Source organism: Antedon bifida, chromosome 2 (assembly GCF_963402885.1).
Source record: "Antedon bifida chromosome 2, ecAntBifi1.1, whole genome shotgun sequence".
Taxonomy (NCBI): domain Eukaryota; kingdom Metazoa; phylum Echinodermata; class Crinoidea; order Comatulida; family Antedonidae; genus Antedon; species Antedon bifida.
Window position 1 is genome coordinate 21,007 of NC_136227.1, and position 12,430 is coordinate 33,436.

At 32.6% G+C, this 12,430-nt stretch overlaps 2 protein-coding genes across 2 annotated transcripts; both read right to left on the bottom strand.

Annotated features, from left to right (window-relative positions):
- Positions 1-635: 635 nt before the first annotated feature.
- LOC144835034 (proline dehydrogenase 1, mitochondrial-like) lies at positions 636-7,175 on the bottom strand. The gene is made up of 12 exons (XM_078690044.1): positions 6,762-7,175; positions 6,181-6,389; positions 5,304-5,338; positions 4,637-4,780; positions 4,454-4,518; positions 4,005-4,189; positions 3,321-3,402; positions 2,871-2,963; positions 2,554-2,700; positions 2,120-2,394; positions 1,872-1,960; positions 636-1,611 (listed from the first exon to the last, which is right to left on the bottom strand). The coding sequence occupies exons 1-12, from the start codon at positions 7,068-7,070 to the stop codon at positions 1,442-1,444; spliced, it is 1,803 nt and encodes a 600-aa protein (XP_078546170.1). The 5' UTR covers positions 7,071-7,175; the 3' UTR covers positions 636-1,441.
- Positions 7,176-7,996: 821 nt separating this feature from the next.
- Positions 7,997-12,430, bottom strand: LOC144835035 (octopamine receptor beta-2R-like). The gene is made up of 3 exons (XM_078690045.1): positions 12,340-12,430; positions 9,391-10,496; positions 7,997-8,732 (listed from the first exon to the last, which is right to left on the bottom strand). Exons 2-3 carry the CDS (start codon positions 10,481-10,483, stop codon positions 8,314-8,316), a joined length of 1,512 nt encoding a protein of 503 aa, XP_078546171.1. The 5' UTR covers positions 10,484-10,496; positions 12,340-12,430; the 3' UTR covers positions 7,997-8,313.

Below are 12,430 nucleotides of genomic sequence, written 5' to 3' on the forward strand. Positions count from 1 at the left end.
CACAATTCTGCGGGTATGCCATCAAAATAATTATTGAAATTATCATGATTGTTGATTTAGAAACCCGCATGACAGTAAATGTTAATTACGTAGGCCTACTTGGTAGTATAATAATTATAGACACCATAGAAAAAGAAATGATTTAAACGCGATTTAAACCATGAATTAAATATAATTACGCATTAAAAGTGTTAGATTAGATTAGATTTTGTTGTTTTCTTGTCCAAACTGATCTGCATCATTACGCGAGCGTCGTGAATATTCAAAAGGTTATGTCAAGAATTGATTTTTCTTTAAATTGGATTTTGTTGGTCCTTCGAGTCTAATAAAAACAAACGACAAGCTGATAATGAATACGCTGTGCATGTGAGATGCGTTTCTGCATAATGAGTTTCACAAACCAAGAGGATCGATTAGGGTTACTTAGATGGACATCCCCATTACAGGCGTGTTCAATTAAAACTCATTATTTGTCTAACTTTTAAAAAACTGGAATTGAAACGTGTTTTCTTCATTACCATATGATGTTTATTTATAATCGTTTGCTTTTTATTTTGTCTATTGCTTTTTTTAAATTATTCATTAATTTAAAGAGGGCTCGTGATTATCAGTTATTTACAGTTAAATAAAATACATTTCATTGCATATTGTAATTTATTGTAATCAATCACTATAGCCATGAATTGAATGAAAAATAGTATATAAGGTATTTTATACAATCCATATTTAATAATTAAGTAATTTAATCTCATCTCATCAAATACATAGTTTAAATAAACAAGTAAAATCTACTAAATAAGCAGTCTGACATCTACCGCTTCTTGTTTGTTATCCAGTGAACCCAGCACCACTAATATTAGTATTAATATACACCAGGAAAACCTTGTTCATTCCTACAAATTACAAAACACAATATAAATCCTTTTTCCTAGGAATATATTGCTATACTTACATTATATACATGTTTATATTATCAACATCTAAATAGATTTTTGACATTCAATAAATACTGCATAGAATCCATTCAACATTATGAGTGAATTATTCGTCATGCCAATGAAAATGTGTATTATTCACGTTCTATGCAATCATGACTCTTCAATCAAATGACAAGAATCTACTTTAGATGTTATATAAAACAAATATTGAATGTTTTTATATTGTACCAAGATAAATGTTCTGTTTTTTAAAAATATTTTTAACATTCCACTCAAAACATTCATTATTTTTATAAGGTATAGTTTAGTTTCTCTAATGCATAAACATCAAGTTGCATTCTACCTACTGCAAAATAGTAACCACACACAGTGCATAATAGCTGCTGTGAGCATCTTTTTAGTTTTTTAACTACTCTCTGTCTTTACTCATTTTTCTAGCACTTTTTAGTATACATTTACAAACCAAAGTACATAAATAATTTGATAAATATTTGTAAATGATTTTAGCTTCTGTGAGCAGTACGTCGTTTTACTTCTGTCCATAACATACTACGCTCTTTCTCTACACCCTTCAACATGCCTCTATTTTCTAATGCTCTTCGGGAAAGATATGGAAGGACTTCCTCAACTGGTCCATATGGTACATATTTATAAACTGAATATCCTGCTTGACCTAGAATAAACAAAATGAAACATTATCACTATCACCAACAACATTACCATATCCTGATCGTAACTATCAGCACCATCATAATGGTACAGAAATCATCATTCTTGTATCTTGTATAACATTTATTGTTATCTATCAGCTGAGCACCATCATAACAATACAGTGTCACATAATCGTATCTTGTATAACATTTATTGTTATCTATCAGCTGAGCACCATCATAACAATACAGTGTCACAATCATCTTTCTACAATCTATTTACCTAACGGGAACGACACTTGATCACACATTCCAAGCAATTGTCCAAAATAAACAAGATTCTCTTTGGGACCAATCCCCAACTCATTCATTCTGTGAACAAATTAGATTTATAAATATTAAAGTAATGATATAGATGTAAAATACATCAATCAATATAATATTTCATTCCTTTTACAATAATGATAACAATAAAAAGAGATTTATCACTTGGCCAGTAATGATATTATCATGCTGTTCTAATAAACTCACAGTTCTACTGCTCTTCTTACAGTGTCCTCATTATGGGATGCCACCATCACATTAATACCACCAGTAGATTGAATCTTCTTTAGTATGTAGCCTAGACATTGATGATACATCGCGTCCGTACTGTCATAGTTGGGATTGATAGGATCCTCATAGCCTATCTCAGATGCTCGTTTACGTTCTTGATCCATGTAAGCACCACGCACAAGTTTAGCACCAAAATAAAAACCTTCCCTCTTTGCTAAGGTCATGTCAACTGTTAGGTTGTTAAAAGCTTCCTAAAATTGGTTCAATAAAGATTATTAAACAGTAGAAATATTTTCTTTACAATTGAGTAATATAATATAGCATCTAATGGCTTTTGTAATTTCCCCTCATTTCACAGTAAAGATTCCCTTAATAGGGTTGTCTCAAAGGTAAGGTTCTACTATAGCTACCTTTAAATAACATTGGTATGTGTTGAAGATAACAGGCTTTTTCTTGTTAAATTTTCTCATCATTTCAATTGTTAAACGACTGATTGCTGGTTGAAAGTATGACTGTTCAGCATCAATCATTAATCGAACATTCTTTTCTTCTGCTCTCTACAAATTAATAGTGATATACATAATATATAAAAGATATATAAACATTTTACATAATATCTTAAGGTAATGGGGATAAAAGCATGTATGACCACAATCAAGTGTAAAATAAATAAATTTGGAATGTAATTTTCATATTAGGAAAGAATTTTGAAAATTAAAACAATTACCTTTGCTAACTTATTAATTCTATGTAACATTGATTTCATCTGTGTTTCCTCTTCTGCCGGTAAAGAAATCAACAATGGTTCTAATTTCCCAGTCTGGAAGAATAAAATAACTGAATAGTATTATTATTATTATTCACAAGATATGTTGAAGGAGAATATGTTTACATAAATTGTTGATGTAGGCAAGTTTGTGTATACACATGTTATACTGTTTTCTATTCTAAAACATTTTGTCATAAAACTCAAGTTTATCTTAATTTTACTATGCTGTCTAAAGTTCGGCAACATTATTCACAATATCACCTTAAACAAGGACTTACGAAAGTTGGAAAAGTTCTCGAAAAAATCCGTAAAAGCAGCAGCTGATTTAAACTACTTAAAAAATTGCAAAATGTTCAGCATGTTTATGAAATGTATACTATTCTATATACATTTGAAAAAATAACTGACCTTAAAGTTTGGAATTTTAAATATTTTATGAAGTCTGTGATTTGGTTGCAACAATGCCTCCCATTCCAAAAGATCTATTTTTCTGTTAAATTATAAATCAAGAAACATAGAAAAAAAAGATATTTAATAGTATGAAATATAAAGGTCAAAGTAAACCAATCCTCTGAATGAATTATCCCTTGTAATAATCCCTATTGTTAGTAACAACAAACAAACGTCTTACCCACCTTGGTCATAATCCATCCAAGTGAACCAATCCTGTGAATTATCCCTTGTAATAATCCCTATTGTTAGGAACAACAAACAAGTGTCTTACCCATCTTGGTCATAATCCATCCAAGTGAACCAATCACCTGAATTATCCCTTGTAATCCCCTTGTTAGTAACAACAAACAAGTGTCTTACCCATCTTGGTCATAATCCATCCAAGTGAACCAATCCTCTGAATTATCCCTTGTAATAATCCCTATTGTTAGTAACAACAAACAAGTGTCTTACCCATCTTGGTCATAATCCATCCAAGTGAACCAATCACCTGAATTATCCCTTGTAATAATCCCTATTGCTTGTAACAACAAACAAGTGTCTTACCCATCTTGGTCATAATCCATCCAAGTGAACCAATCCTCTGAATTATCCCTTGTAATAATCCCTATTGTTAGTAACAACAAACAAGTGTCTTACCCATCTTGGTCATAATCCATCCAAGTGAACCAATCACCTGAATTATCCCTTGTAATAATCCCCATTGCTTGTAACTGGGCTTCAAATTGTTCTTTGGTTAATTTTCTATCTTTAAGATTCCCTAGAGTTCCGGCAAATTGCACAAATAGATTACGTGTTTTGGTTAGCACTTCTGACAAGTTTAACTGTAATTAAAAATGTAACACTCCTTTCAACACTGTGTAATGATAATCAACACAATGTGTAATGCTTATCACAATGTGTAATGCCTATCACAATGTGTAATACCTATCACAATGTGTAATGCCTATCACAATGTGCAATGCCTATCACAATGTGCAATGCCTATCACAATGTGTAATGCCTATCACAATGTGCAATGCCTATCACAATGTGCAATGCCTTTAACAATGTGTAATGCTATCACATGCTTATATTAGTAAACATACCAAGAGTTGAGGCCGTCCTAAGGCTGTCAGTTTTACAGCTGCAAAGCCATTTTCAGATGATGCACCTAGAAATAAAACACAAAATGTTAAGCGTCTGGAAAATCAACTGAATTATTACTGTAAAATGTATGTGAAATAATACACTGAAACATTAAAATGTTATGACAGGACTAGGTAACATACCAGAAGCATCAACACACTGAAGAAGGGTCTGCAGGTTTTGATCACATTTGTGTTCATCTTTGTAGAAGTATGTCCTGGCACTAGACACATCTTTACGCCTGTCAGCAAACTGGGGATAAGCTTTGAACTTTTCATTATGGATATCTATTTAAACAAGATATTTAGGATATTACATTACAATGGAAGCAATCATCAATTGTACAGTATGTTAAATTGAACTTTACATTTCTATATAGGGGTTAGGGTTATTATATTTTATATCATTGACAAAGGCCATACTGTACATTATGCATAGGGAGATAACACCAGAAATATAATTCACCAAATTATAAGACCATGGAGGGATGAGGTCAGTTATCAATGTAACAAATCATTATTTGAAAACAATACATTTTAATGTCAACCATTCATTATTATATTAATGAAAAAATAGTCAATTTTTAACTTTTCATTTTATCATATTGTTGTTTGTCTTATGCAGTGCAAACAATATAATTTCCCCTTCTGTTACCTATGTTATGTTACAATAAAAATATTTGCTGAAAGATTAATGTTAAATATAAATTGATTTTACGGTCACAACTAATATGTTTTGATAAAGTTGAATCCTGCAAAAAAACTGAGTTAATATTAAAAACAATTTTAATACTATGTATTTCGCCCATACCTGGATCTTTTTTGTCTGCTTCAGATACACATGACCTGAAAAAAAACAAAACAGTTTAAAATATAATATCAAATACTAGTGTATTGTATAAAGAAAATTTAGTTGGAACATGGACAACACAGTCATTTGAAGTATCTATGATGACTTTAAATATGTTAGTTTCTAGATATTGTATATTTAAGCAAGGCTTGTGATTCTGTTATGATAGGTTAAAGCCACAAAGGGATGGTAAGAAAGGGGCAGAAAATTAGGTATGTATAAGGTTAACAATATATTTATGCTATTTTAAGTTTGATTCTTTCATATACTGTACTAATGGTATTCTAGTAGTGGTAGTATGTTATGTTTGTTTAAGAGACATATTTTGAATTAAATAACCAAAGTATTGGTAAAAACATATACAGTACCAGTATAAAAGTAGCAAAGACCATATGTGCTATTAAATAGCAAAATGTTTATTCATTAATAGTAAATCTAAAAAAGGAACATATTGCAGTAGCAGTTTTTGAAAATCTATGAAAGTAGTTTCTCCTATATGAGTACACAGCTACATATAATACCCTCTTCACATCTGCAGAAGTTGTTAACCAGGTTTGATCTCCTGATTTATGTTTTCACAAACCATGAGAAATCTTGAGAAAAACCATAGTTGCACGCTATTTGATTACTATGATTGGTCAGTATAATACCAGGGCGGGTACCAGGGCAATACATTACACAGTAAAAACTCAGGACATCTCGGACAGGTCTCTTGTCAGTGTTTTCTCAGAATCTCAGAATATTTCCCAAAATATTGTTTTCACAATATGCAAACCTGATTACAACTTGTTACTTTTTGCAGGTGTGAAAAGGGTATAAAGTAAGTTCCATTTCTTACTCCATCTCAGCTACAACAGCCTCACTGTGAGGTATATCCTCCTCCACACCATAATCTAGTATAGCACCAACACCAAATGATTCCAGTTTTGTAATCATTGGCTGGATAGATGGCTGGTCAGCTCCAGCCACAAAGTGACCATAAAAGGTGGCTTGCATAACATTATTAAAAATCCGCTTTCCTAGCAACCGTCTTGATAACTTTAAAATCTGCAAATTAAGAAAACATATGCCAATTGTCACTTGATGAATGGGAGTGAAGAACCAATCACAAAACAGCCGCTTTTATACACACACAACTGAAAATTAGTATTCTAAAGACCAAAATTACACACTTTAATTTTACTCATTTTTACCTACTTTTCCTGCAACAAACATTTATTATCAAATAATAATAGTAATTTTTATTTTAAGTCTAAACAACATTTAGAATTAGGCTAACTAACTAGCCTAGTCTAGACATTGTAAGGGTCTACTACTATGAAATCGGCCTTCACCTCTACTCTGGCCTCTAATCACGGTAACCCTAATTAATAAATAAGTAATACTTAATACAGACAGGTATTATTATGAATAAAGTACCTCCTTGTTTTTGTTAACGAGAATATCAAATTGACATAATTTAAATACAGCTAAAGCTCGAAGAATTTCAGTAAACGATTTGCTTTTGTAGGCCTCTTCAGGACTGTCAAATTCCAGGTTTAGTTTATCAAACGGGGTCCCGCCGGTGGCCGACGAACGAACATCACTTCCTACTACGTTCTGTGAATCTTCTTCGGCGGCGGTCAGCTTCGACGCTGGGGCTGAAGACTTTGATCGTCGAAAAGGTAACACTAACAGCTGCGTTGATTTCGTCCATTTTGCTGCCCCATTTCGACAGTAAGATAACATATTGTATGTAAATTAAATTAATGTATGAATTACAAAAAACTAATCCTACAAAGGTGAAATTTCTTCTCCACAACAACAACAACGGCGTCGACACTGCATGTATCCTGTTTATTTATCTCAAGGTAAATAATAAAACGCACGATGGCGCATTACACACGACATGAATCATACATTGTTTAGTAAGGTGTGTAATACTACTAACATTATATAGGCTTAATTAATCATATTAAATACTATTAATAGGTGGTAGAGAGCAGCGCATGTAATATTAAATAAATTTAAAGTGGCAAAATCTCTGAAATACCAGGCAACACTATTAATAAGTATACCCAATGGCAATATAAGTTTATTACGATGTGATTGGTCCAAATTGGGGGTGTGTCATAGGCGTGTGTGGTGAGTCTCTGGATTAAATCATCAGTGCACGTATGATGGGCAGGGGATTCCCGAGGCAGGGTGTGGGAAGCACAGTTAGTCGGCGTCTCAAAATTAATACATCCAACATCTATTTCATTCTACCTGTTTTTGTATGAGTTAGAACAAAACACAAACAACGTAGCTTATAGATCATGAGATTATCGGCTATCAACAGGAAATAAAGCCAAACTGTCTGTTCTGTACACAAGGTTATCTACTGTATTTGATTGCCTTGACTATTGACTCTGTGAACTTGTAAATGTATAAAAGCCTAATAATTGGTCATAAAATAACGTCGTCAGTATTGTAAAGTCGTCATTTGAATCAAATTTCTGCACACAATTTGTCCGTTTCTAAAATCAACCATGACACGATATTTGTTTATATCACCACACCACTGATCCTTCCTATACTAACGTTCTTTTTTTGCGTAGTAGTATAGGCTATGGGATATGTGATATTTGTAACAATGTCTATTTCTATGGGAACAAACGGATAAGAAGACAAAATGGTATTGCAGCATTTTCTGATTTTATTTTGTAAATGTTTAATGAGGTCAACCATATAAAAAAAAATACTTTGTACCATTTGCAGTGGTCTCTGAGTTGCTGATGTATAGTTATCCTTTTTCAATCCTGTTTAGTGTATTTACAAACATAAAATACTGTATTCAGACCACAGACTGCAATATGCCATGCACCATCTTATCAGGTGAAATTATTAACTGTGTCATCAACATTCAAATATCATCAATAGGCTTAGACATGCTCTAGATCATGTTAATAACGGCTGTTAAATCAATGTCTGAATTGTCTCTAAATTTGATTTAAATACTGCATTGTCTATGAATATCTAGACTACTAAAAGGCCATCTGGCCGGTGCATCTTTTGGACTATCAAATGTGCCTGCTGGACATGAGAAAACCGTCCGCACAAGTTCTCGGTTATCAATCATTTCCATCTGAATATTTTCCTTGCACAGTTTATCATGCTTCCTAAATAATCTTTTGCAATCTTCTTTTTTGGTTGATTTTTTAGAAGATCTACTGAGTCTGAAGGAATTGAACATTCTTTTATCAGTTGGCTCATTTGTGTGGTCATCATTGACATCTTCTGGATGACCTCTGAGGTCAGCTCCATTTGCTATACCTAAGTCAGTTTGCTGGTGGTTGATGATGGTAGGATATCCAGGCACCAATGCACCAACAATTTTGTATTTCTTTGGAAAGTGAGGTGACAACTCAGCTGTAATATAAAGAGACAAAAAATGAGTTGAGTATGTATCTTTGGGCGATTTGTTTATCATTCAATGTAAACTAGACTAGCTGTAGCACACTGTATACAATGTAAATAGAGAGATATGGAGGTGGATTGCGGTCGTAGATGAATATTAGTGCAGAAGTGAAATACAACATTTTAACATGATTTTAAATTCTATTTTTACACAAAATAAACTGAATGAATTGATGAAATGATTAGTGAAACAATGAATGAACTTCACAAATATCTAACTTTCACAGCAAATTAGTTCCATTCAAATCTTACAGATTTATTAAGATTTTGTTGACAGTAGATGTTGACATTTGTTTATCTGTGATATATAGGAACAGAGTCTGCAATCATAATTCACCTTGTCTTGAAATGCTTGCTTGTCATAAGATAAAAGAAATGACGATGATTACTGCTACAGTACAAAATGGGGTCAACATTTCAGTGCCAATGGTTTATAAAGGCTTTTAGGGTTAAGTAATGGAGTAATAATGATATTTCTGCCTAAATAAATGTTATGAAATTGTTAAACACAGAGAAGCCAGTCCAATCATGGAGGAAATAGTATCCTCTATTGAATTTAACCTGAATACTATACAGTATTTTGGTATGTAAACAATTATATACATTATACCTGTTATTTTTGTTTTGTCCATTTTAGACTTGCAACGCAATATATTCAGAAATGCTGTTCGAAATGTCTTTGTCCTCCATGCATATATAATTGGATTAAGGGCGCAGCTAAGATATCCAGACCAGTATGCAAATGAGTTGAACCATATTGGAATGCTCTCATATCCTTTGATGATCGCCCATGTAACGTACGTCATGTACGGTAACCAACAAATTAAGAACGCCACCACAATAATAAATAAAGTAACTGTAATTCGTATTTTCTGTTTAACTATCCTCATTTCGGCCATACTAGTATTATTAAGCAGTCGATTTGAAAACCGGTGAACCTCAACAAATATTGCTGTGTACGTAAAGAATAAAACTACCAATGGTGCAAATAATCCAACTGCAAACACAAATATTCCGTGAGATTTTTGCAATGGCGTTTCCGGGTATTGCGGTCCACACTGGGTTGCTCCCTGTTCATGTTTAAATTCATTGGTTGTCCACCCAAAAATTGGGCCAATTCCACATGCGAAACCTGTCAACCATGCAACAATTATCATGACTATTGTTCGTCTTTTTGTAACATAACGATTAAGTGGTTTGACAAGAGAAAAGTACTTATGCACACTTATATACATGAGACTGTGCACAGATGCAATAAGAAATAAGGCATTACAAAATGAGTTTATATCACAAAGAGTGGGTGACATCCAATCCTCGCCATTTTTGATCACAGACACTAATGAAACAGGCATAGCCAATATTGTTACTCCTATGTCTGCAATTGCCAGATTTAAAATAGCAATATTTGTTTTTGTTCGCATAGACTTGTACAAAATAGTTGCTAGAATAATCATAGTATTTCCAACCATGCTTATAATCATAAGGATTATGATTGAAATTATTAGAAAATTCAAGTAAACTTTTGAGTAAATTCCGCTGACGCCGGTTGTTGGTGGCACTTCAGAAAAGTTCATTCTGCTGACACCGGTCGTTGGTGGCACTTCAGACAAGTTCATACTGCTGACAATGGTCGTTGGTGGCACTGAGTTCATTGTTGAGGAGTTGAATGTTTCATTATTTATGATGTCATATAAACTTTGCATTGCTGTCAATGATCTGAAAAATAAATAGTAAATAAATGTTGAATGGTTTACTACTCAGTTAAAAAATTAATTCTTAAAGATTCACTTCTAAGACTTACCTTATTGAACACACCAAATGCATACACAATAATAATGTACTTTACTTCTAAGACTTACCTTATTGAACACACCAAATGCATACACAATAATAATGTACTTCACTTTAAATGTCACAGCCAACAGTATCAAAGTGAATGTGCAGAAAGAATTGGGGCGTTGAAAACATTGGTAATCAGTGTGAATCATATTAGTTACAAATTACTTATGTAATTATAAAATAGTGAAAGTTCAATGTTGTAATATCTACAAGTTGCTCATCACAGAAGCCAATCAGATGAAATAATGCAGAAGCCAATCAGATGTCCATCAAGTTTCTGTTTCTTTCCATCTCCCATCACTATAGTGACTATGTTTCTGAAGGACTTACATGTGTTGAATTATGATATTGAGGTTTTACATAATTAATTTAACAAACTGAAAGTTCCCAAATATTGATGATTGATGTATTCAACTTCACATTAGATTTGAAATGCCAATGTGAAACTTTCAAAATCAAACTGCAGTTAAAGACATGCCAATAGAGCCTATAACATATGCCTACAAAATATTAAACTTCATTTACTAAAATAAATTGGTACATAATTGGTTATTCTAATTTTAAATAAATGAGCCAAAAACTCTGAAATTACCACTACATCCATCAGTTGAGAATGTTTGATGAGGTCAGTAAATATGGTACCACCCCTTATATAGATCGTCAGTAGGTTTAATACAAGTAGTTTAATACAGAAAGACAAACCATCAGATCAACAGCTGGTCTAAATTATTTGTTGAATTTCTAAACCAATAAACTCATTGTTAATACTAAAACCTGTAAAATACATTAGCAGACAGAAACACTTCCTGGTGTTTACACAATAACTGCTTTGATTCTATTAATCACACTAAGTGGAAAATAAATGTTCACAAACTAAAAGCAGAGAAGATCACACCAGACCTATTGTGTTACAGAAGAAGATACATTTACACATTTGGATTCATTTCCATATTGGTTCAAGATGACGACAGCATTTGTTTCAGTATGTTTCAATATTCTTTATGTGTAGGATAACAACAATCCTGATTACAGCAACTTACCTTTTCCTTATACAGTATCTACATGATTGCTATTGTTCTTTCCAAGTAACAATGGCTTCAACAACAAGGCAACCAAGGTTAAACCAAAAACAAAAAGCTTTCAACAAGCTTTACATGTGCCCATTAACTATTAAAAGGCTATACAATTACTGTTAATAATTTGGATTCATTTCCATATTGGTTCAAGATGACGACAGCATTTGTTTCAGTATGTTTCAATATTCTTTATGTGTAGGATAACAACAATCCTGATTACAGCAACTTACCTTTTCCTTATACAGTATCTACATGATTGCTATTGTTCTTTCCAAGTAACAATGGCTTCAACAACAAGGCAACCAAGGTTAAACCAAAAACAAAAAGCTTTCAACAAGCTTTACATGTGCCCATTAACTATTAAAAGGCTATACAATTACTGTTAATAATTTGGATTCATTTCCATATTGGTTCAAGATGACGACAGCATTTGTTTCAGTATGTTTCAATATTCTTTATGTGTAGGATAACAACAATCCTGATTACAGCAACTTACCTTTTCCTTATATCTACATGATTGCTATTGTTCTTTCCAAGTAACAATGACTTTAACAACAAAAAGCTTTCAACAAGCTTTACAGGTGCCCATAAACTATTAAAAGGCTATACAATTACTGTTATTTTAATAATTAATGTTACAATACCTGAAACAACGAAGAATGAAAATAAACACCAAACCAACCTTCTTCTCAAGAACCAGCGAAACACTGTTCTAGTTTATGTATACACGCCGCC